General features: G+C 45.9%; 1 protein-coding gene across 1 annotated transcript; it reads left to right on the forward strand.

Moving 5' to 3' along the window:
- Positions 1-10,082: 10,082 nt before the first annotated feature.
- LOC115097242 (complexin-4-like) lies at positions 10,083-25,723 on the forward strand. Its single transcript, XM_029612880.1, has 3 exons — positions 10,083-10,240; positions 24,894-24,981; positions 25,502-25,723. The coding sequence occupies exons 1-3, from the start codon at positions 10,083-10,085 to the stop codon at positions 25,721-25,723; spliced, it is 468 nt and encodes a 155-aa protein (XP_029468740.1).
- Positions 25,724-26,361: the final 638 nt, after the last annotated feature.

Below are 26,361 nucleotides of genomic sequence, written 5' to 3' on the forward strand. Positions count from 1 at the left end.
GCACGCCAAGTCTATATCTTCTTCATTAGGAAAAGCAGCCATTCTGCACCTTCTCCTCATGTGCTGGCCCAGCAGTAATTCAACATTTGTGGTGCTAGCACTCTTGTATTCTCATCTCACGATGCACAAGATGAGAATACAGGAGTGCTAGCACTGCAAGTGTTGAATTACCTCGGGGCCCAGCGTGCCTGAGGAGCTGCAGAATGGCTGCTTCCCAAAGAAGAAGATATAGGCTGGTGGCAGCCAGCAGCGGAGGACGAATGACCCGTGGACCCTGACTGCCAGGTCTGAATGTGTGTGTGAGTGAATGGGAGCCTGCCTGGGCTGAGTGGGTGTGTGAATGAGAGCCTGCCAGTGGTCGGTGTATGTGTGTGAATGGGAGCCTGCCTGGGATGGGTGGATGGGATGGGTGGATGTATGAATGGGAGATTCCTGGGATGGGTGGATGGGTGGATGTATGAATGGGAGATTCCTGGGATGTATGTGAATGGGAGTCTGCTTGGGGTGAGGGTGTGAGGGAGAATGGGGCTGTGTGTGTGTGTATGTGTGTGTGTGTGTGTAGAAAGTTTGTGCATCCCACTACTCCACGACAATCTCAGGGTGACTAGAAATCAAAAAGTTCCCACGTATGGAGGACATGAATTTTTAAAATCCTTTTTAGTTTTATTTTTCAGGTGTTATTTAATATGTCTGTTGTTTTGAAATATTTTATTGCTATTTGGGACATTAAAAAAAACCTTGTATATGAGTTTTTACAATCATGTTTATTGGTTTTATAACAAAGAAACTAAACAAATAGGAAACAATAAATTAGTTTTTAATTATTTGATCTTTTAGTCATCAGCTTTTTTTGAAATATTATTATTAGTATGTTTTTAGTATTATTATGTATTTATTTTATTGTTTGAGGAATGTGATGGTTCTGTTTTTCATTGTTGCACTGATAGAGTGTCTGGCTTTTTACGATTTCTAGTTCAGTTTTTGTCTGTGCGTTTGTATTTCTACTTTATGGCTGCTCTATTCTGTATTTGGTGAGGGTCTGTTTATTTTATTTTATTTATTTATTTAGTGCTTTTCTATACCGGCATTCAAGATAAAATCTCATCATGCCGGTTTACATTTAACAGGGGGTGAAAAAATACATAAGAGAATATATTAACAAATTGTAGCAAGTGAAAAGAAAAAAAAACTGCAGTTACAATAAAACAGGGGAGATTCGAACTGGGAGGAGGAAAGTCTATAGGAAAATTAACATAGAGAGCAATTATTTACAAAGTTCTAGGAACGTCTGATTGTGGATTTATGTTCTGCAGGTGTGACTGAGGTGAAATATTCTCCTATTAGAAAGTGTATTTTTGTTTTAGGGCTTTCGGAGGGTCAATCCCACACCCAACACACATCGCCTTAGGCCTAATACCTTATGGGTTCCAGGTGTTTTTTTTTGCAGGGATTTCAGGTTGGCGTCACAGCAGTGCATGTAAATATAGGGGTAGATTTTCAAAAGGGGTCCCCCCGAAAACCTGCCCCAAGTTCCCCCTGCGTGTGCCGAGCCTATGTTGCATAGGCTGCCGGTGCGCGCAAAGCCCCGGGACGCGCGTAAGTCCCAGGGCTTTCCTGGGGGGTCGTGTCGGGGCGTGTTGTGGCCGGCGCGTCATTGGGGCATTCCGGGGGCGTGGCCATGGGCGTGGTTCCAGCCCGGGGGCATGGTCGCGGCCTCTGGACCAGCCCCCGGACTGTGTGGAGTGGGCCAAGGGGGGAGGTTGGGAGTGGAGGGGCATTGTGCAAGGCTAAAAGGTTTGCCGAGGGCACCTAATACCCTTGCAGCAGCCATGAGTTCGAGGTTGGGGGGAGGGGGATGGTGACATTTTTTAAAGTTTGTACCACTGGAGGGAGCTGGGATTTTTTTTGATGGGCCCTGGACAGGGAGGTGGAGTGGAGGGTGCAGCACAGTCATTGTTCACACAGGGCAGCAAAAGAACTAGCACCAGCCCTGTGTGTACCTATACTTTGGATTATTTGTCCTTATGTGCATCAGTTTGCATTTGTCCACATTAAACTTCATCTGCATTTAGATGCCCAGCTCCCCAGTTTTGCAAGGTCCTGCTGCAGTTCTTCACAGTCTGCTTGCGTTCAGCTACTTGGAATATTTTTTTGTGTCATCTGTAAATCCAATGACTTCAGTTGTTGCTCCCTTTTCCCCATCGTTAATCAGCACAGGTCCCAGGACAGATCCCTGGAGCACACAATTGGGAAAACTGAGCATGTGTCCTGGTCTTTGCTGCCTATCTTTTACACATTTACCAGTCCACAGTAAGACCTTGCATCAAGATTAGTGTGGTGGCGACGCCAAAAAGGGCGCACAGCCTACCTAGCTGTCTTGACTGGCCACATCCACCGGCACCAGGGGCAACGCTGAGGACGCTTCAACCCCCCATCCCCGAAATGAGGTGGGAGAGGAAGGAGTCACCGGCGCCACATTGGCTGGTGTGCCTACAGCCCACCCACCACCACCAACAAGATCAGCGAGGCAGCAATGCTGAAAGGAGCTCACAGCCTACCTGGCCGTTTCAACCAGCCATATCCACTGGCACCGAGGGCAGTGCTGAGGATGCACTGAGGACGTTCCCTCCCCACCCGGGAACAAAGAGGGAGACGAAGGAGTCACCGGCACCGCATCAGCTGGCCCGCCCACAGCCCGCCTACCACCACCAAGATCAGCGCGGCAGCAACGCCAAAGGCACTTGTGCCATGGGGCCCATGCACAAAGGAGCACAACAAAGGAGCTTGCCTCTCTGTGTGGACCCAAAGTGCTTTATTCCATTCCACCTCTATCTGCTTAATGTTTACTTTGCTCCTATTAAATGTTTAGTCTCTGTAAAAAATAAAAAATCCCTTTGATTAATGATCTGCTAGAGGATTTACATTCCACTATTTATTTTTTGCATTTCTGAAACCTGGCTGAATGACAAATTTCCCACTCTAGAACATAAGAAGATAAGAAATTGCCATGCTGGGTCAGACCAAGGGTCCATCAAGCCCAGCATCCTGTTTCCAACAGAGGCCAAACCAGGCCACAAGAACCTGGCAATTACCCAAACACTAAGAAGATCCCATGCTACTGATGCAATTAATAGCAGTAGCTATTCCCTAAGTATAATTAATTAATAGCCATTAATGGACTTCTCCTCCAAGAACTTATCCAAACCTTTTTTGAACCCAGCTACACTAACTGCACTAACCACATCCTCTGGCAACAAATTCCAGAGCTTTATTGTGCGTTGAGTGAAAAATAATTTTCTCCGATTAGTCTTAAATGTGCTACTTGCTAACTTCATGGAGTGCCCCCTAGTCATTCTATTATTCGAAAGTGAAAATAACCGAGTCACATCTACTCCATTCAAGACCTCTCATGATCTTAAAGACCTCTATCATATCCCCCCTCAGCCGTCTCTTCTCCAAGCTGAACAGCCCTAACCTCTTCAGCCTTTCCTCATAGGGGAGCTGTTCCATCCCCTTTATCATTTTGGTTGCCCTTCTCTGTACCTTCTCTATCGCAATTATATCTTTTTTGAGATGCTCGGAGTTATTTCATATTCCTGGCCCACACGGGGGGTGGGGGTTTATTAATAATTTGTAAAAAAGAACTTAAGCTTATACCTTACAAAGTAGAAACTAACTCTCCCTATGAAGTGGCAATTCTAAAATCTCCTCAACTAGGCATAGGACTGGTCTATTGTCCTCCAGGTGTTCTACTAAAAGATTGCTCACCACTGATTGAAATATTTGCTAGGAGGCTTTAACATCCATGAAATATTTGCTAGGAGGCTTTAACATCCATGTAGATAAAACACAGAGAACCACGGCCTGTGAAAGGTTTCTAGAGACAATGGAAGCTTTGGGATGGTCCCAGTTTGTTTCCAAAGCTACTCATAAACCAAATATTTGCTAATACCGGGCACTGTCTAATCAATACCACTCATAACAGACTGCCCTGGTCTGATCACCAATTAATAAAGGCGGAAATAACCTTCCGCAACTCAACACACCAAAGTATAGATAAATAATCATACTATTACCTTCAGGAAAAAGATAGACAGGGAGGTACTTGCAAAATCATTAGAAAATAAGCTCCTTGAACTACATCAATCCAATGCCTCCTCAGCATTTGATTCCTGGGGTCAGATCGTCAAGGACATTGCTGAAAACCTCAGTCCAGTCCAGAGGAAAACTATTAACAAAGAAAGGAACACTTCTAAACAAAAGAAGTCCTGGTACAATGATGATTTAAGACACACTAAACCAGTGGTTCTCAACCTTTCTAATGCCGTGACCCCGCAATACAGTTCCTCATGTTGCGGTGACCCCTTGCCCCGCCCTCACCCCGTGAGGGTGGGGTGAGGGTGGGGCTTTGGTCATATGGGGGCGGGGTTATGGATGGGGTTGGATTTTAGTGCACACTTATCATTTAATTATGACATTTATAATGTGAATGTAACTCAACTCACCATAGGTTCTCACATGCATGGCACACTGACCCATGATCGTCACGGGGCTAGATGTAAAAGTACAGTTTGTATCCACAGGAACCCCCCTGACCCACAATAATGGATGTAAGCAGAATTATGACATTCCCCATACAACTCACCCTACAAAAAAGATATTCTGGTTCTAGTGACATCTCAGTAACAGCAACTCAAACTCCTTCTATTTCCAGGCTCAATAGCCCTACTTATGAAAAGACAGCAGTTTACCACCAATGCATGTCCTCTGAGAAAACACAACAAATAAGACCGATACAAACGCTTACATGCTAGCAAAATATCTCATCTCGGTAACAGACACAGAACCGACCTAACATACTCCCAGGATCTGTAGTAATGCACATAAACTAATCTCCGCACACAGTTACACCTGTATTATGGAATACACTCAAACAGGAGCAACCCTATCTATGAAAAGGCAACACTACAAATATTAAATCAGGTCCTAAAAACCAATACACCTCTTATTAGGAAAACAGAACTAGCAAGCAGCTATAGATCCCCACACAGAAATAATTGTAAAACTATACTAATAAGCAGAATAAATGTTTCAAAACAGCTATGAACATCCAACAATTAAAAACTCATAAAAACTATTAAACATTCTCCAAACACCAATAAATATTTCAAAAAAGCAGACATCACACAATTAAAATGGCAGTCAAGAAAAATAAACTTAAAAAGCCACCTTTACTTACCCCCTCCAGCAGCTCTCCTACTCCCCTTCCCTGCAGGCCGTGGCACTCACCAGAAGCAGCAGTAGAAGCTAAGCTCTATACTTATGGTCCTCTTTCTTAGTGCCCATGTCTCTCACACACACACACCATACCAGTCATGCCCCCATGACCAGTTTCTGTCTCTCACACACCAATCATCTCCCAAACAGTCTTTGGCACACACACACCAGTCACCTTCCTGAACAGTTTCTCTCATGCCATACACACACACACACACAGGCTTCCCACTCCCGTGTTCTACTTACATATACGGGCTTCTCACTCTCATAATCACTTTCTCACACACACACACACCAGTCACCTTCCTGAACAGTTTCTCTCATGCCATACACACACACACACACACAGGCTTCCCACTCCCGTGTTCTACTTACATATATGGGCTTCTCACTCTCATAATCACTTTCTCTGTCTCTCTCTTTCTCACACACACACACACACAAACACACACACACACTCACTCACTCACTCACCAGTCTCTCACTCCCATGCTTGTTCTCTCCACATGCACAGGCTTCTCATTCCCATAATCACTTTCTCTCTGTTACACACACACCAGTCTCTCTCATTTCCATGCTCACTCTCCACGTGCACAGGCTTCTCATTCCCTGAATCACATTCTCTCATATTCACACACACACACCAGTCTTTTTCTCTCACACGCACCATCACCTTACCAAGCAGTCTCTCTCTCTCATGCATGCACACTCACCCAGGTTTCTCACTCCCATGCTTTCTTTCACCCCCACAACACCAGGCTTCTTACGCCCATGCTTTCTCACATACCCAGACTTCTCACTTCCATGCTTTTTCTCTCTCTCACACACACACACACATCAGTCACCTCCCTGACTAATGTCTCACACTCTCACATACACATCAGTCATCTCCCTGAGCAATCACTTTCATTGTCTCTCACATACACACACACATCAGCTCTCTGACCAGTCAATCACACACAGGCTGGCTGGCTGCTTCTCTCTCTTTCTCTCACTCACTTCCTCTTCTCCCCCGAGCACAAATGGGAGCTGCAGCAGCCTCCGCTGGCCAAGAAAGAAGAATCCCATCGGCCGCGGGAGGCTCATGCTGCTGTCTCCTTTCTCCATTACCGGCTACTTCTATTGCTCGGGGACTGATGCTGCAGCCGCTGCTGCTACTTTTTCGCGCGGCGCGGCTCTCTCTCCTTCCCGCGCACCGCGATTCACTTCCTGTTCCGGGTCACGGGAGGGGGGGGCAGGCGCAGGAAGAAGAAAAGGCCCAGCCACGGGTGCACAGCTTCTTCTAGCACCGCTGCCGTTCCCGCTGGGCTTGAACGTGCTGACAGCCCGGCGGCAACGGCAGCGGGAGAGACCGGGAGCGCGCGACACACCTGCCGGTGCTTGGTGGCGCCGCGGACCGGCAAAAAACTCCCACGGCCCGGTCCCAGTCCGCGGACCGGTGGTTGGGGACCCCTGCTTTAGGCGACCCCTGTGTTTTGGGCGTTCGACCCCCGCCGGGGTCGCGACCCACAGGTTGAGAACCGCTGCACTAAACAGAACCTTAGAAAATTGGAGAAACAATGGTGGAAATGCAAGCCTTCTGAATCCCTAGGAAAATATAATTCTGTCCTAAGAAAATACCAGGCACTAACCAATAAAGGAAAAAAAGATTACTATGCTAAACAGATTCATGGGGTAATCTTTAATTCTAAACTGTTCTTTGATGTTGTTAAACATTTAATTAAGGACCCGTCATCTTCCATCTCCAGAAACTATAACTTCTATAAGGCCGCTTGCAATGAATATGCCACAGCTTTTTTAGATAAAATCAACAGGTTAAAAACTCAGTTCCCTATCTGTTCTCCCTCATTAGCACCTGAAGATTCACATGGCCTGGTTAAGTGGTCCATATTCGACAGAGTAACTAATCTTGAAATCAATCAGATCATTGCTAAAATTAAGCTTGCTACTCAACCACGTGACACAATTCCAACAAGTTCCTTGAAACAAGTACATTGTGTTATCACTCCGACAATCACAACCTTAATTAATAATTTTCTCTCAGAAGGAACTGTACCACATGGGTTAAAACAAGATGTGCTAAAGTTGATTCCTAAAAATAAAACTGGTAGAATCGACAACTATCGCCCAATATCCAATTTGTCTTTTCTATCAAAAGTACTTGAAAAAGCAGTATTATCCCAACTTGTAAATCATTTGGAAGACCAAGATATTCTCTTCCCAAATCAATTTGGATTTAGGAAACATCCTTCAACTGAGACACTACTCCTCTCATTAATGGACTCTGTTTTATGAGGATTTGATGCAGATGAATCTTATTTTCTTGTGCTAATCAATTTAACAGCTGCCTTCAAAACTGTGGACCATACCCAGTTATGCCATCAGTTGAGCAACATTGGGATCGAAGGTAGTGTTCTTAAATGTTTCTCTTCCTTTCTATCTAAAAGAACATTTCCAAGTCAAACTGGGCAATCACTTATCTGATACATTCCATATTGATACAAGCGTTCCTCAAGGCTCAGCAGTCTCAACAATACCATTCAATATTTATATGCTCCCAATGTGCAAATTACTGGCGGACTTAGGAGTTACAGTCTTCCTATATGTTGACAACATACAGTTTTACATCCCATTCTCCAAATCATTTGAAAATACAGGGTCATCGCTTTTAACCTATATGAAAGCAACACAGCGGGAATTATCGCAACTTAAATTAACCCTAAACCCTAAAAAGATTGAAATCATCTCGTTAAGTAGAAACTCTTCAATAGCTAAACCACCAGCTAAACCTCCAATCACATACAGGATTTAGGTATCCAGGTAGATGAGAACCTCACTATGAAAAACCACATCAATAAATTAATTTATACAGGTTACACCAAGTTGCGTATATTACATCGGTTCAAAACTTTATTAACTTTCAAAAACTTCAAACTGTATTGCAGACTCTAATTTTCTCAAACCTAGACTACTATAACTCCTTATTACTCAATCTTCCTGCATGTCTCTTAAAACCATTACAAGTACTACAAAATGCCTCAGCAAGACTTTTATTAGGATCCAGAAAATTTGATCACATCACATTACACCCTCGCTGATTTCTCTGCACTGGCTGCCAGTACAATCCCGAATCCATTTTAAAGTATTAACGTTAACATTCAAATCATTCATTCTAGTAACACTGGTATGATAGGCATTACATTACAGCCATACACACCGCGGCAAACAGTAAGATCTCAAAATAAAGGTCTACTGACTGTCCCCACAATATGGCGCACAGACCTGATGCATGTAAGAGATCATGTGTTTTCCATAGTGGGTCCAAAACTTTATAATTCCCTACCTGAGATGTTACGTTTGATTCCAGATAGAAAGAGATTTAAATGTGAGCGTAAAACATGGCTATTCAAAAATGTATAAACCTAACCTAAAACATCAGAATGTAGAGATCTACAATAAAAAGGACAAGAGATACTAATTGATGCATGAAGAACAAATGTAATGAGAGATTGTAAAAAGCTCAATGTACTAATATATGAAATTTGTTATTTTAATTTATTTCTGTACTTCATGTCTTATGTCTTAGATCTTTAGTTAATATATATTGGGACATTTCATTTGATAGATGTTAATGTCCATTTATGATTACTACCTCTGTAGCCCATTATTATTTGCTGATTTATAGCTATGAATGTTATTTCTGTAAACCGTGGTGATCGTTACATGGGACGGTATATAGAATGTCTAAATAAATAAAAATAAATCCTTCTAACTTTTTATTTTCCTGAGGAGTCTCAGTGAGGGCCTTTTTCAAACGCCTTCTAAAAATCCAAATGCACTGTATCGATCGCCTTCCCTTTATCCACATTCACACCTTCAAAGCATTCTGATAGGTTAGTAAGGTGTGGCCTTCCTTTGCGCAAGCCATGCTGGCTCTTCCACATGTATTTGACTCCCACATCATCTCACTAACCTTCCCACTCTTTTCCTACTGCTCCATGTCCCCCCAAGAACAACCAAAATTTGTTTCGGCGATGGCTTCCACCATCTCCGCTTAAAGGCCCCTTCCATGTCAAAGTCGGGTCTTTCTCGTGGTCTGCCATAAATTCTGCATGCTAAAATCGTCTGCATGCTTGCATCTGCTATTTGTGCAAGCATCTGATGAGCGTGTGGTGGGGAGTGTGTGTACTTGTGAAAATCCCATGTATGTGCGCTATTTTGCTCCCACTCTTCCCACCCACCCCCATTGGCCAAGGAATGTCTCTTTTTAAATGTGGAAGCCTGTGTGTGCTTGCAGTTGGACAGACGGGAACAAGTTTCAGACAGGCCAATTTTACCCAGGTCACTAATTTTGAAAATTGGCCTGCCCCCCAAGAAGATTAATTACCCGCTGTACTAGGAGATATTCACAACAGTTTAAAGTTGTCCTGTATTTGTGGTGAACTCCTGCTGCTGTTTACAAGACCTGAGTGGGCTGAAGAGACAAGGAGACAGGGGGAGGGAGACAAAACATTGCACAGAGCCGTGATTATTCCTTCCGTCTCCCCCTCCCCCTCCCTCCCTCAGCCCCAGATGTGCTCTGCACACATCAATCTCCCTGAGGCAACAACCTTGCCTCCTTAATGCCTTAAGCTCTTTATCTGAGTAGCACAGTGAGCTCCTTGGACCCCTTAGCTCCTGCGACCTTGAGGCACAGACTGTGCAGTATTCTGGATTCAGGTGGGGGTGAGGGGGGGTCCTGTTACCTGCAACTGTTCCTCTCCATAGACTTGGGAGAGGTCAGAACAGTGGGGTGAGGGAGCAAGATGGCCTTCATATTAAAGTACATGATGGGGACATCCATGAAAAACCTCGGAGGGGATGCAGAGAAGAAAGAGGCTGGCGATGGGAAGGAGACAGCCCAGTCCAAGGGCATGACCAGAGAAGAGTTTGAGGAGTACAAAAGACAGCTCCTGGAGGAGAAGTAAGCTTGGTTTTATCTTTCTCTAACTGTCCGGGTGACAAGTTCCATCCCCTACTTAGGGTGGATAGCTGTGCAACAGAAAGTAAACTGGGCAGACTAGAGGGCCCTTCCAGTCCTTATCTGCCTGCCATCACAGTCCCTCTCCTCCTATGCTACTTCCCAATTTGCCAGCCCAACCCACGTGAGATATTGTGACTATCAGTAGCATCTACAGAGAGATCATGAGGGCAATTTCATTAAAAAGCCACGGAGACAAATGGAATGGGGGAAGCAGGTGGCTGCCTTAAAACGAGGGAGATGGGGCACTTTTGCTGTGACAAGGAGCTGAGAGGCATATCTACAGTAGTCTATCCTTGACTAATCACCGTACACCCCTCCGTCATACGCAGGTTTGGTAGTGTTGGTTCCTGGCTTGTACCTGCCCAGTGGGCATTCGCAGCATAATGTTTCATGCTTCTTAAATCCAGGCACGAAAATAAAGATTAGGCATCTCTAGGGTAAACAGCCCTGAAACCTCAGAAATCTACCGTCCTATTTATCAGACAAGAAAACAAAAACTAGTCAATACAAAATGGTCAAGCCGAATAATTTAGTACATGTTTTGTTATCACCATGAGATCTTTATTGGAGCAGGACAGAGACAAAAGGCCCAAGAGAATGGTGAAATAGGTCTCTGGTCTGGAATCTGCCACAGGTAAGATGTTGGATAAATTCGTGGAGTGAGGTAATAAACATCAAACAAATAATGGTACCCATAAACACTGGCACATAGCTTTTAAAGATGGAGGTTCCAGCTTTAAAATGTATTTAGAAAGATCTATCGTTATTTGTATATTAAAAGGGGTAAGAAATTAGGGGATACACCAGTGAATGTGTCTCATGCTGTGTCAAATATGAAAATTCTCAGGGGACTTTACCCATATTTTTAAAAGATTGTAAACCAATGTGAAGGTTAGGTCCATACACCGGTATAGAAAAAAATTGTTAAATAAATAAAATATGTGGCCAGAGTGCTACCACATCAAAAGATTTTGGGAGTCGGTTAAAAAGGGAATTAAGATTTGTGAGATCCCTTTTGAACTAGATGAGGGGCAGGAAACTCCAGTCCTGGAGTGGCAGAAACAGGTCTGGTTATCAACATATCCACAATGAATATGTATGAGCTATATTTCTATACACTGCTTTCATTGTGTGCAAACATATCTCATGCATATTTATTGTGGATATCCTGAAAATTAGACCTATCTGCAGCACTCCAGGACTGGAGTTGTATACCCCTGATACTAGCTCCAAGAAATTGCTTGCTGGGCCCAGTGAGAGAGGAATGGGGTTGGAGTAGTCATAATTACTCCCATAAGCAGGGGTGGCTCTATCATTAGGCAAAATGAGGTGACTGCCTCAGATGGCAACATTTTAAGGATGGCAAAGAGTGTCCCACAAAATACTCCTGCAGTGGCCGCCTCACCTTGCCCCAGACATATAATTATAGAAGTGCTCATGGTGGACCCTATTCTGCTCCGGCCCGAAGATATGAAAGGCCCACCGGACCCCATTCTGCCACGGCCCGAAGAAAAGAGAGGCCCGGTGGGGCTGCAGCAGACTCCATACTGCTGTAGCCCAAAGAAAGGTCCCGTGGACCCTATCCCACTGCAGCCTGACTAGAAGAGAGGCCTAGCAGGGCTGTAACAGACCCCCCATCCCGCCATGGCCTGGAGAGAAGCAAGCCGAAGCAAGCCCCTACACAGGGTGTGTTAGAGAGTGTGTGTGCATATGAGGGAGAGAGATCCTGTGTATGTGTATGAGAGGAAGAATGAGTAAATGTGTGTGGTGTGTGTGTGTGGGTATGGAGAGTAAGTAATATTTTTTTATTCTTATTTATTTATTTATTTATTTATTTATTTAATTTTATATACCGGCAACCGTTTGCACATCGTGCCGGTTTACAGATAACTTACAAACAAAGATATGTAGGCAGAGCCTTTACAAGGAACAGTGTTTAAAACATAGCTCAGAAACAGAGCAAAACTAGCAAACTTGTGGAAAGAGGGGTAGGGGTGGTCGAGACAGGGGAGGGGGGGGGGGGGGGGGGGGGGGGGGGGGTGAAAAACAGGTACAAAAGGAGTAATATGTACAGGTACAAAAGGAGTAATATGTATAGGGGTCGAGAGATTATTGACGTATACATAGGTTATATTATTGACATCTATATACATTGGCAAATTGACATAGGTTATATTCTTGAAATATACATAGGTTATATACAAAACTGTATAGGCATGTAGAAAATAAGAGATTCAGGTGAGAAAATGGGAACGGTAGAGCTATGTGTCATATATTATGTGCTAGAAGTTAGGAGTGGGGTTTGTAAGTCATTAGAGGGGTGTGGGGGTAGGTCCAGAGGAGGGGGTGTTAGTACGGGGAGGTGGTAGGGTTAAGGTGTTAGTAGGTAAAGTTAAGGTGTTAGTAGGTAAAGAAGACGATTGGGGGTAAGCTTGGAGGAAGAGCCAGGTTTTGAGTTTCTTTTTGAAGGTGGGTGTGGAGGTTTCAATGCGTAGGTCAAGAGGCATAGAGTTCCAGAGGGGAGGGCCTGCGAGGGAGAGGGCTCTGTTCGTGGTGGAGATGAGTCTGGAGGATTTTGTGGAGGGAGGGATAAGGGTTCCACGGAGGGAGGAGCGGGTGGGTCTTGTGGAGGTACGAAGGGTGAAGGGTGGGTTTAGCCAGTTGTAGTGTTCATTAATTATACTTTTGTGGATGAGGGTGAGGGTTTTGTATAGAATTCGTGAGTGGATAGGAAGCCAGTGGAGGTTACAGAGGGTGGGAGTGATATGGTCTTTCTTTTTGGCATTGGTGAGGATGCGTGCGGTAGCGTTTTGAAGGAGTTGTAGAGGTTTGATGTAGGTAGCAGGGAGTCCCAGTAGGAGTGCGTTACAGTAATCAATTTTTGAGAAGATTATAGATTGGAGTACTGTACGAAAGTCCGAGAAGTAGAGGAGGGGTTTGAGTTTTTTGAGGGTTTGTAATTTAAAGTAGCAGCTGCTAAGGATGGATTTGATAAATGGTTTGAAGGTAAGTTGGTTGTCAAGTATGACACCTAGATTTCTTGTATCAGAGAGAAAGTTAGAGGGTTGGAGGGTGGAGGGGGAGGGTGTGGAGGCATGTCTAGAGGAGATGAGGAGGAGTTCAGTTTTTTGCGGGTTGAGTGCTAGGTGCATGTCTGTGAGGAGTTGGTTTATGGAGGCGAGAATAGTGTTCCATTTTTGGAGAGCAGTGGAAGCAGAATTAGTAAAAGGAATGAGGATCTGCACATCATCTGCGTAGATGAAGTGTGTAATCCCAAGGTTGGAGAGGAGGTAAGTAAGGGGGAGCATGTAGATGTTAAACAATGTGGAAGAGAGGGAGGATCCTTGGGGGACGCCACAGTTGAGATTAATAGGGGGGGAGGTGAAGTTGTCGGTGAGGACTGTGTAGGTACGGTTTTGGAGGAAGGATTTTACCCAGGAGAGAGCAGTACCTGATATTCCTATACCAATGAGTATGTTGATGAGGATGTTGTGATCTACAGTGTCAAAGGCAGCGGAGATATCAAGCATAGCAAGGAGATAGGAGTTGCCAGCGTCCATTCCTTTGATGATGGTGTCGGTAAGGGAGAGGAGTAGGGATTCAGTGCTGAGGAGCTTACGGAAGCCATATTGTGATGGTGGGAGTATATTGGATTGTTCGAGGTAGTCGGAGAGACGGGAGTTTACTAGTTTTTCAATGATTTTGGAGAGGAAGGGGAGGTTGGAGATGGGACGGAGGTTGGAAAGGTTGGAGGGGTCAAGGGAGGGGTTTTTTTAAGATGGGTTTGACCACGGCTTGTTTCAGGGAGGTAGGTACTAGGCCGTGTTCCAGGGAGCAGTTAACGATTTTGGAGAGTGAGGTGGCTATGGTTTTGGGGATAGAGAGGAGTAGTTTAGTGGGGATAGTTTCTGAGGGGTGGGAGGAGGGTCTCATTTTTTTTAAGATGTTTTCTATTTCAAGAGATGAGGAGGGTTCAAAAGAGGAGAGGATGGTGGGTGTAAGAGGGGTGGGAGGGGTAATGTAGCTGGTGAGGGGGGAGTTTTTGGTGTTGGGGGTAAATTTAGCAGTAATGTTGGAAATTTTGTCCTTAAAGAACATGGCAATTTCATTGCACCGGGTTTGTGTGGAGGGGACTTGGGTTGCGGACACGTTGGGTTTGGTGAGATTTGAAACTAGAGTGAATAAAGCTTTAGGGTTGAATTGGAGGTGGTGAATTTTCTTGGCATAGTATTCTTTTTTTGTTGTTTGAATGGCGTTTCTATAAGCATGCATGAGTTGGTAATAGATAGTTTTTGTGGCGGTAGTGGGAAAGTTGCGCCAGTGTCTTTCTGCTGCTCTAAGCTGGATTTTTTGGGTTTTGAGTGTCTGGGTGTACCAGGGTTTTTTGGATGATTTGGTTTGTGTGATTGTTTTGTGGATGATTGGGCAAAGATTGTTGGCGATTTTCTGTGTAGTTTCTGTCCAGGAGGATATAGCCCGGTCTGCTGTCTCCAGGTCAAGGTGATTTGGGATGTTGGAGCAGGCGGAAGTAAGGGTATCAATAGAGCAGGTTTTACGATATTGGAAAGATTTAGGCTGGGAGGGAGAGGAGGTCGGTGAGGTTTGTAGAGAGAGGGTAGTGTTAATGATGGAGTGGTCGGACCATGGGACGGGGAGGCATGTGGGGGGGCGGATGACATTGATGAGTGCATTGGTGAAAATGAGGTCAAGGGTATGACCTGCTTTGTGGGTAGGGGAGTGGATAATTTGGGTAAGGCCCATGGCGTCTAACGATGAAATGAAAGCTTCGCATGATGGGGATTGTGGGGAGGAATCAACATGCAGGTTAAAGTCGCCAAGGAGAATCGTGGGGATGTCGGGAGAGAGGGAGACGGTGAGGAGTTCAATGAGGGGGGAGGGGTCTTTTTCTAGTAGCCCAGGGGGGGTGTATATAAGGCAAATTTGTAGTGATTGCGACTTGAAAAGGCCTACTTCATATTGGTTGGGAATATTGCAGGTATGTGAGGTGAGCTTGAGTTCTTTTTTTGCTAGGAGGAGTAGGCCCCCTCCTCTTTTCTTTTTTCGTGGGATGGAGAAAATGTCATAGGTTTCCGAGGGTAGTTGGTTGATGAGAGGGGTGTCGCAGGGTTTGAACCAGGTTTCAGTTACTGCAAAGATTTCTGGTTTGGAGTCAGTTAGAATATCATGGAAAAGGTGTGTTTTTTGTTTTAGGGATTGGGCGTTAATGAGTAGCAGAGAAATGAGAGAAATGGTGAGGGCTTGCGAGGTGGGAGATATGGGAATAGAGATCAGCCGCCTTTTTTGAGGGTTATGTTGGTTGTAGGGGGGGAAGGTTAGTTTATGGGGGTGTCTGGGCGGGTGATTGGGGGGATAGCAGTAAGTGTGTGGGGGCATTATTATGTAATGGGCAAGTGGAGGTATATAGTAGGGGTGTGCATTCAGATTGACCGCATTAGTAAAACGCAACTCATATTTTTTTTTTACTTAAAAAATTGATTCGACATAAACGATCGGATTTCCCACATATCGAACATAGATATGTTCGATATGTTGGAAATCGCGATTGTTGAGCCAAAATAAAAATATAAACCCCCTCACCCTCCTTAATCCCCCCCCCCCCGACTTACCACAACTCCCTGGTGATGGAGCGAGGAGTGAGGACGCCATTTCTGCAATCCTTGGCGAGAAGCATGTGACGTCGGCGGCACGTCGAGTGACGCCGGCGTCACGTGATTCCCGGCTCGTTCGCGCCGGACGGCTCGTTCGGCCCAAAAAGAACTTTTGGCCAGCTTGGGGGGGCCTCCTGACCCCCCCAAGCTGGCCAAAAGTTCTTTTTGGGCCGAACGAGCCGTCCGGCGCGAACGAGCCGGGAATCACGTGGCGCCGCGTCACTCAGACGCGACGTCACGTGATTCCCGGCAAGTTCGCGCCGGACGGCTCGTTCGGCGCGAACAAGCCGGGAATCACGTGACGCCGACGTCACGTGATTCCCGGCAAGTTCGCGCCGGACGGCTCGTTCGGCCCAAAAAGAACTTTTGGCCAGCTTGAGGGGGTCAGGAGGCCCCCCCAAGCTGGCCAAAAGTTCTTTTTGGGCCGAACGAGCCGTCCGGCGCGAACTTGCCGGGAATCACGTGACGTCGCGTCTGAGTGACGCGGCGCCACGTGATTCCCGGCTCGTTCGCGCCGAACGAGCCGTCCGGCGCGAACTTGCCGGGAATCACGTGACGCCGACGTCACGTGATTCCCGGCAAGTTCGCGCCGGACGGCTCGTTCGGCCCAAAAAGAACTTTTGGCCAGCTTGAGGGGGTCAGGAGGCCCCCCCAAGCTGGCCAAAAGTTCTTTTTGGGCCGAACGAGCCGTCCGGCGCGAACTTGCCGGGAATCACGTGACGTCGCGTCTGAGTGACGCGGCGCCACGTGATTCCCGGCTCGTTCGCGCCGGACGGCTCGTTCGGCCCAAAAAGAACTTTTGGCCAGCTTGGGGGGGCCTCCTGACCCCCTCAAGCTGGCCAAAAGTTCTTTTTGGGCCGAACGAGCCGTCCGGCGCGAACGAGCCGGGAATCACGTGACGCCGCGTCACTCGACGTGCCACCGACGTCACATGCTTCTCGCCAAGGATTGCAGAAATGACGTCCTCACTCCTCGCTCGATCACCAGGGAGTTGTGGTAAGTCTGGGGGGGGGATTAAGGAGGGTGAGGGGGTTTAATTTTTTTTTTGCACATATGTACATATACCCAACTCATTGGATTTTTTTTATGTCCATATTGGCCGCAAGTGGGACCCCCTTTCGGACATAAAAAATATGAACATAAAATTTTGCTCTGCACATCCCTAGTATATAGGGGTGAAGGACAGGTTGTGAGATACTGGCACCGTAGTGCGGTTAGACAGATTAAAGCAATGGTAGCAGATCAATGTAGGAGCATGCGCTGTAAGTACAGATGAACAGATTAATGTGGTTTAACAAGCAAAGAATTAGACTGGATTAATGCAATTTGAACAGGTGAAAAGCAACATCACAGTTTGAAAACAATCGATTGGGGTAATGCAGTGTAATAAAGTAATTACAGTTAGACATAGTAGGCAGGCATTAGGATGCGTTCGGTTAGGAAAAGCAGGTACTGTAAAATTAAGTTGCCATATAGTTCAGACGGGGACACACTTACGTCTGATAAGCTTGCTGTGGAAGGGCTTTGGTCTGACTTTAGTAAGTCTGTTATTGTTGGCTGTTATTTGATGTGCCTGTTATTTTAAAATATTTAATTGGTTTTTGAGAACTTTATTTAAAAAATTTGAATTTAATTATTGAATGATGTTCTGTTCATCAGCTGTTTTGAAATATCTATTCTAGTAGTATAGTTTTACTATTATGATTGATGCAAAGAAAATGGAGTTAAAAAAAACAAACAGTCCTGATAACAGATAGAAACATATACAGAAATGTTGGCAGAAGAAGACCAAACGGCCCATCCAGTCTGCCCAGCAAGCTTCCACACTTATTTTTTTCTCATACTTATCTGTTATTCTTGGCCCTTATTAGTAACTTTTTGGTTCTAGTTACCTTCCACTCCCACCATTGATGTAGAGAGCAGAGCTGGAGCTGCATCTAAGTGAAGTATCAAGCTTAATTGGTATGGGGTAGTAACTGCCGCAATAAGCAAGCTACTCCCATGCTTGTTTACCCAGCCTGTGCAATTTAGTCCTTGTTGGTTGTTGTCTGAATGTAAATCCTCTTTTCTTCATCCCCCTGCCATTGAAGCAGAGAGCTTTGCTGGATATGCATTGAAAGTGAAGTATCAGACTTAATTGATTCGGGTTAGTAACCACCATAACAAGCAAGCTACACCCATGCTTATTTGTTAACCTAGACTATGCAATTCAGTCCTTGTTGGTTGTTGTCTGAATGTAAATCCTCTATCTTCATTCCCCCCTGCCGTTGAAGCAGAAAGCTACGCTGGATATGCATTAAAAGTGAAGTATCAGGCTTATTTGGTTTGGGGTAGTAACCGCCGCAACAAGCAAGCTACTCCCCAGCGTTTTTGTGAATGCAAATCCTTTTTTCCACATTTCCTCTTGCCGTTGAAGCATAGAGCAATGTTGGAGTCCATTAACCGTGTGTATGTTTATTGAATAAGGGTATTAATCACCAAGTAGTAGCTGTCAATCCTGCATGCCCCCCTATGCCTCTTCTCTTCATTCACATCCTCTAGACTTTATGGATCCACAGTGTTGATCTGACTTGATCCTTAAACCTGAATTCACTATCGATATAAACACTAAGACTGCGGATCTTAGAAGAAACCTGAACTGAGTGTTGCGCTGCAGGATTGGTACGGCCCTCTGGTTGGACCCAGAGAGCGCCTGCTCTCTGGGTCTCTGTGTGTGGAGCACACAAGGAGACAGAGGCAAACTGGAGCTTCACCGATAACAGTCTGGGGTTTCCACAGGTTGAGCCTTTGGGTACCCAGACCGCCTGGATTTAGGTGGGCCTCTGGTGGTCTCCCGGAAAGGTAGTGGAGGGGTATGCCCACCACGAGCAAGGGTTTTGGCAGGGTTTTCTGGTTGGCATCACAGCAGTGCATGTAAAAATAATTTACATGCTGTTGTGATAGTTTTACTTCAGAAGCCTAAGAATGACCTTTTTCATGTAAAATATGTAATAAATACTAGCAGGTGAATTTTCTAGGGAGTTACGCATGTAAACATAGATTTAGTTTTTGGGTACTTGTCAGGTTCTTGTGGCCTGGATTGGCCACTGTTGGAAGCAGGATGCTGGGCTTGATGGACCCTTGGTCTGACCCAGTAAGGCATTTTCTTATGTTCTTATGTTCTTAACATTCTATTATAGCAATTTTCAAAACCCATTTACCCACGTTAAATGGGTACAACCTATTGACAATTCAATGGCATATTGAAACAATTTTCAAAAGCCCACTTGCATGGGTAAAGTGCATTTACACTCACAAAACCCAGTTTTAAGCATGTAAATGCTTTTGAATATCAGGCCCATAATTTTTGGTGAAAGCTGGGAAGGAGGGGGCCACAAGGCTGTTAAGTTCACCTAGGACACCAAATACCCTCACCCCCATTCAACCATCTCTCACTTCTCCAGGGGGCAAATGCTAAGGAAACCTGGGAGGCAGGCAGTAGGTTTGCCAACTTCCCAGAAATATTATTGCTTTCCCCTTTCTGCAGAATTTCAAATCACAGAAAGGTGCAGACTCTAAGGGAACCTCCTCATAGCCCTCTCGATGATTTGACCTGTGCCATGCCTTGGTTGATATGGTGGGAGCGCCATCTCATCCCTTGCCTCGGGGAGCAGATTGCTCTGAGCTTTCTCTGCCCACAAGGAGTAGGCCTCATGCTGGGTTTTCCCCTTACGCTCCTGGGAGAGGAGGTGGGACTCGGGGAATCTCCTGCGGCTGAGATGCAATATAATCTTTCAGTATTTTTCTACCTTGAATTACAAAATCAGCCGCAGCCTCGGCAGGGGCCGCGTTACTTGAGATAGGAAGGAGGGAAGCAAAGGTGAGAAGGAAAATCCCGATGGACATAAATACTGTCTTGTGCTAGTGTTAGTAACAAAAGTTCAGAAAATGGAAAACGTATTTCCTTTCTGTGGTGAGAGCAGATCTATCAGCAGGGCCTGGTTTGACCCCAGCACATTTATGAAGCTGTACTTCTAATTCCTCTAGAGCAGCAGGAACTCCACCTGGGCAAAACCAGGCCTAGCCCAGCCAAGCCAGGCCCTGCTGACCTGGAGCTCGGCTGTCATCTCTTTTAATAGATCTGTAATTCTGTACTCTACCTAGAACTCTAGATAGAGCGGGTGAGATGTTTCTAAAGCAAAATAAATCCTGGGAGCCGCAGGCAGATATCGTCATGGTAGATGCTGTCTGCGTCTTCAATGTTGACAGCAGCTGCGATTTGCCGAACTCTGCAGCCTGTGCAGGGACCAGAAGATGAACAAACTCCCGGGGGGGGGGGGCTTTGAGGGTCCTCAGGGACTAAGACAGCTCAGCTCTGGAAAGAGAGGGAGAGCATAAAGACATGTTTCTGATTAAAACAGACAGCTGTGTCCTGAGAGGGACCACGGAAAGTGGAGTTTTTTTTTCCACTGCAGCACATTAAAATAGAGAAGGACGTGGGAGATATCTTCGGAGGAGCGGCAGGGACAAGGGAATGCATAAACCTGACATTAATTACTGAGAGGTGGCATTTGAAGACTTATGAAGAAGATCACAATCAACAATTTTAAAAGAAGCCAGAGGCTGACTTGGGAGTTGCAGCCTCAGGAACTGCAGCACCTTGTTCTTAGCCCTGAGTCACCGCTAGCTCGTGGCAGGGCGTCTCCGTCCAAATGTGCTTTCTCCAGCAGGACGCTGAGCCCAGAAACAAGGAAACAGAAGGTCTGATGCTCTCCTGGGGTAAAAGCCTTGCTAGCCCAGTGCTGGGTGAGGGACATCAAGGTTATAGTTTGAATCATCTCAGGTCAGTTGTGGCTTTCATTGCAGCCCTAACAGGAGCAGGGGTGTTACTGCTCCCGGTGAATAGGGGAGGTTGACCCAATTTGATAGGAAAAAGTATAACCCTGGCTACCGCAGTTAAGTTTCTTCACCAAATATACTTGGCATGCAAGTCTATCTGCCCCCATCCTCCCACCCCAGTTACCTGCGCTGCTCTCACCTAGCGTCTTGCTAAGCTAGGCTGGCCCCAATGACTTCTGTCTATCTGAGTAAAGCCTTCTAGCCAGCGGGCCACCAGTCAGCCAGTAATGGACGGTCAGCTTTTATCCCCCTACACTTCACAACAAGGAAAGGATCTTCATGCATAGCCTCTCCAGTACAGGAGTCGTGCCTCAGCCCGCCGAGCCGCCCCCTTCTCTTACCTCTCTCCCCCAGAATCTGCTGCATTCAAAGACAGCTGTATAAAGAGAGGATGAGAGCCCACAGCCCCTCCACTGCACAGCGCAGATTCTTCCAGCTCAGACACCAATAGATAAACTGTCTATCTCCCCCCCCCCCCCCCTTTATACCTTCCATTCCTTCACTGCTGTTTGATCGGTAACTACTGGTTATACAACGTATGTAAATCTCTCTCATGCATATTCATTCTGGCAATCCTGAGACCCCCCCACTGGTTAGGTGTGTCTCCAGGAGAGGGTTAGATGATTGCAATGCAGTGCACCAGAATTTGGCTAAGAATGAGACTAGGCCTTGGTAAGTTAGATTGCTATTAGGAAAGGAAATCCATGTTCATGTAACCCCTTTCTTCCTTCCGTTGCATCGGTTACCTGTTGAGCAGAGGGCGATGTTAATCTTGTGCATAGCTTTTAAGGCTGGGTCTCCGGGTATCCCCAGATAGTTGGTTGATTTGCCCCTGGCTTACATTCAGGCTAAACCTCTGTTCCTCTCAGCTCACCTTACTTGCTGCTCCAGGGCCAGCAGAGGTAAAGTTGCCCCTCACGAGGCGGGAACTGTTTGCTTTTTTTTTGGGGGGGGGGGGGGGGAGCCGTCCATGTGAAGTTTGATGCCAGTGGAGCTATGACTAGAAGTAAATGATTTGACTTTCCAGAAAAAAAATCTTAAAACCTGTTTTTTCTTGCCCAGATTTTTCATTAACAGATGGGCTGTGGTACGATAAGGGAATGCTGGACGAAATTCTAAGTTCCTCAGACAGGATGTGTTATTATATTCGGGGGGGGCTTAAGAAAGAAATATTTATTGATTTGAGAGCTTGCTGTATGAGGGAAGGAAGAATTATGGCTATATGTTTATTATTCTTGTGTTGACCTAATGTTAGGGGGTTTCAACGGTTGTGTATTTATTTATGTGTTATAATTTTCATGTTTGAGGATGTCTGCATTACCCCATCACGTTTTTTTTTTGTTTTGGGTCTTTCTACCTTACTCGGAACTAAATGGATTGAGTGTGTAATAATACGTTTTTAATTAAATAGAAATACATACATAACATTCAATAAAGATTAAGTGAAAAAAAGTGTGAAAATTCCTAAGTGAGGAGGCTTGGATGTGCCCACTGCAGTGGCATCGCTATCAGGAATTCCTTTCACCCCAGTACTGGGGAAAAAACTCCCTATCAAGTTTCCAATTACGTTGGGCACAAATCGTGCCCGATACATTCTGAGTTTTGAGGTGCTCATGTCACATCGGGAAAGCAACAAGCGAGTTGCGGGTCAGAATTCGAAACGCGAGTATCCTGAGGAAAGGTGAAAAGTCTGTTCCCTTGGTTACGGAGATCTCTCATCTACTTGGATTCCTGGAATGGCCAACCAAAGGAGGTAGTGGAGGCCAATACTGTGCCGAATTTAATCAGGCTTGGAACAGATATAGAGGGTAGTGGTAAAAACAGAGGTAAGAGATTGGGTAAAATACTTAGGGGATCAAAAATGTTGGATTAAGTATGAGAGCTTGTGTGCTCAGCTACCCAGAATTTTAGAGCACCTAGGAGGGAAGGCGACAACACTGACTTGGATATGGAGAGAGACCTTGCAGGCGGCCAAGCTTGTACAGTTGACAGCTGGGAGAAATCTTTAGCTGGAGCAGTGTGGATGGAAACAATGGGGCAGACTGGGTGGGCAAATTCTTTCTTATCTGCTATCACCTGTTATGCATGATGTGGTGGAGAGTAAGTAAAAAGTGTGTATTCCCATTTGGCCTATACATATGTGGGCATGGCGTTCCTGCATACATCGTCTTTTGTAGGGAATGTACCTCACTTTCAAGACACATTAACAAGTTGTTACCTGTGCAAAAAACCCCCATCATACTGAGTGTAAAAGTCTATTAGCAAGTACTATTGCAACCAGAATGCGTAAAGCGAAAGGGATCAAAATGGAAGCCAATGATCTGTTTGACATAATTTTCAATTATGATATTGAAGCATTTAAAGTGCTGACCTGTAAACTCCCAAATCTCAGCTCATTCTCTGGCTGATACAGTAAAGTGCGCGGGAAAACAGGCCCTCAGTGTTGAGTACCCAGCCACCTCTGCTGGGCGCCCAATACTGTATTTAAATGAGGGGTCGCACTAAAAAGGAGGCGCTAGGGACAATAGGGCACCCCTAGCGCCTCCTTAGCAGTGGAAGCCCAGGAGAGGTGGCTGTCAGCGGGTTTGGAAAACGGACGCTCAATTTTATGAGCGTCCATTTTCCTAACCCATGGCTGTGCACAGCAGTATTTTGTGGGTTAGTAGTATTTTCTGCTTTTCTGTCCCTTGGGCAGGCGCTAATTTCTGAGCGTAAAACGTGCGGATCGGGTACACATTTTTTTTCCTGTATCCTGGGTGAATAGCTAATAGCCTCGTGAACGTGCATTTGCATGTAATGAGCGCTATTCGTTTCGGGAGGGGGGGGGGTTGGACGCACTAAACCCCTTTGGGGCGGATTTTCAGAGCCCTGCTCGCGTAAATCCGCCCAAAACCGGGCGGATTTACGCGAGCAGGCCTCCCGGCGCGCGCAGAGCCCCGGGACTCGCGTAAGTCCCGGGGTTCTCCAAGGGGGGCGTGTCGGGGCGGGCCCGGTCGTCGCGGCGTTTCGGGGGCGTGTCGGCAGCGTTTTGGGGGCGGGTACGGGGGCATGGCTACGGCCCGGGGTGGTCCGGGGGCGTGGCCGTGCCCTCCATACCCGCCCCCAGGTCGCGGCCCGGCGCGCAGGAGGCCCGCTCGCGCGCGGGGATTTACGCCTCCCTCTGGGAGGCGTAAATCCCCCGACAAAGGTAAGGGGGGGTTTTAGACAGGACTGGGTGGGTGGGTTAGGGAGGGGAAGGTGAGGGGAGGGCAAAGGAAAGTTCCCTCCGAGGCTGCTCCGATTTCGGAGCGGCCTTGGAGGGAATGGGGGTAGGCTGCGCGGCTCGGCGCGCGCCGGCTATACAAAATCCATAGCCTTGCGCGCGCCGATCCAGGTTTTTAGCAGATACGTGCGGCTCCGCGCGTATCTACTAAAATCCAGCGTACTTTTGTTTGCGCCTGGAGCACAAACAAAAGTAGGCTATTCGCGCGCCTTTTAAAATCCGCCCCTTATTGTATAATGGGTAGTGGTTGCACGTTCAATCACAGGTAAAATAGTGCGGTCAGCTGAGCGCACTTTACTGTATGGGCCTATATGTTGGTTAGTTTCTCTGCTGAAACTAAGTAACAGACAAGATTGATGGACAGACACCATCTTCCCATAAGGCGTTCTTGCTTTCTTCATATGAGAACACTTAACAACAACAAATAAGGAGGTCATAGAGGTTTTGCTTAATGAATCTTTAGCCACTGTCTCAGACAGGGGTCTGAATGGTAAACACAACACCTGCTTTTATAGGACTTGTTTAATTAAGATCCAGCTAATCGGGGAAATAGCCACTGTTTATTACTAGCATAAGTAGCATGAGATGTATTTATTGTTTGGGTAATTGCCAGGTACTTGTATCCTGGATTGGCCACTGTTGGAAACAGGATGCTGGGCTTGATGGACCCTCGGTCTGACCCAATATGGCATGTTTTTATGTTCTTATGTTAGCCATGCCAGATGGACTCACCCCTATAGCAGAATGACCTACAAATCAATCATTTATTTCCTTTTGAATTCAGGATTGAAAGGGACCTTACGTTTGCCCAGAGAAAGGCTGAGCGAGCCTTTGTCCACACACACATGAGGGATAAACATCATCTACCACAGGTAAAGCAGCATCTGTAGAATCCCAGCAGGGAATCTCCTCCATGTGAAATGACCTTTGGGTTCCTGGCTCCTTGCATCGGTCCTACAGTATACACAGGGCATGCAGCCTCTAGACAAGAGAAAAGAAGGCCCCTCCCCCAAGACTGCCCCCACATACCCAATTTTCTAATCTCTCAGAGAAATTTAAAGGCTGATATTCAAAAAAGCTAAGCACCTAAGTTTAGGCAACCAAGTTAGGTGCCTATTTTCAGATGAATTTAGGGGCCTTTAAGGTAGATTTTCAAAGGAAAACATCTAAGTAAGTTAGCGGGATAAGACTTATCCTTCTAATTTACAAGAGATATTCAGCAACACTGCTGTGCTGCTGAATATCCCCGAACAAGTCGCTAGTTAGCTAACTTTAGATCTGCTATTGAGTGGGATAACTTAACCAGATAAGTCTGAATATGGGCACTTATCCGGCTAAATGAAGGGAATGTATTTATCTTACCTTTTCACTAATTACTACTTTTTCTTGTAGAGCGAAACGGATGATGCCCAGATCCAGAGAGTTGGGGGAGAGGTGGAGCTCCCAGAGGAGCTGGCAAAGATGGTGCAGGAGAAGGAGGAGGAGGAAGAAGAAGGTGGAAGCTCCCTGCTGGGAATGCTGCCAGAGGTGGATCTGGATGCCATGAAGACGAAGGCCCAGGGCACCTTCCGTGAGGTGAAGCACTTCGCAGAGGACAAGTGCGCCATGATGTGATGGATCCTGCCCTTTGTCAAGGTCAAACCGAGAGGCAGCAGCAGGGACACCTTAGCAGGCTTGGTAGTGGGGCAGGGGAAGGAGCACCATCTCTTAGCCCAGAAGATGGAGGATTTATTTATTTTTATTTATTTGTTGATTTTTATATACTGACATTCGTCGGAACATCCTGCCGGTTTACATTGTAACAAATTAACAAGAGAGTGAAATACAATAAACAGGGAGGGGGAAGAGGGAGCAGTAATGAAGGAGGAGAGAGGACAGCAGTAGGAAGGATAGAGAAAGAGAGATTTTATAGGAATATTCGAAATATAAATTAACAATAGACAATATATGTACAGGTGGATATTTGAAAAATATAAATTAACAATAGACAATATATGTACAGGTGGATATTTGAAAAATATAAATTAACCATAGACAATATATGTATAGGTGGGCTGGTAGGTACCAGACCATTGATGTCAGTGAAAGGGATAGAAGGGAGGGAGGGAGGGAGGGGGAGGGAAGGATAAGCTAAGGGTGGAGGAGGGGAGCTAATAACACAGTATTTTGGAGACTTTGCTTGGGGAGGGGAAGAGAAGGGGAGAGAAAGGAGAGGCAGATAGGAGGAGGGGATGGTGAGAGGGCTGAGGGTT

The sequence above is a fragment of the Rhinatrema bivittatum genome, chromosome 8, assembly GCF_901001135.1.
Source record: "Rhinatrema bivittatum chromosome 8, aRhiBiv1.1, whole genome shotgun sequence".
Classification (NCBI taxonomy): domain Eukaryota; kingdom Metazoa; phylum Chordata; class Amphibia; order Gymnophiona; family Rhinatrematidae; genus Rhinatrema; species Rhinatrema bivittatum.

What these genes read in the sequence shown, in the direction of transcription:
- LOC115097242 (XM_029612880.1), top strand. Translation starts at nt 10,083, where the DNA reads ATGGCCTTCATATTAAAGTACATGATGGGGACATCCATGAAAAACCTC. An exon ending in AGACAGCTCCTGGAGGAGAA is followed by an intron (nt 10,241 to 24,893) that starts GTAAGCTTGGTT and finishes TTTTGAATTCAG; the next exon opens with GATTGAAAGGGACCTTACGT. An exon ending in ATAAACATCATCTACCACAG is followed by an intron (nt 24,982 to 25,501) that starts GTAAAGCAGCAT and finishes TTTTTCTTGTAG; the next exon opens with AGCGAAACGGATGATGCCCA.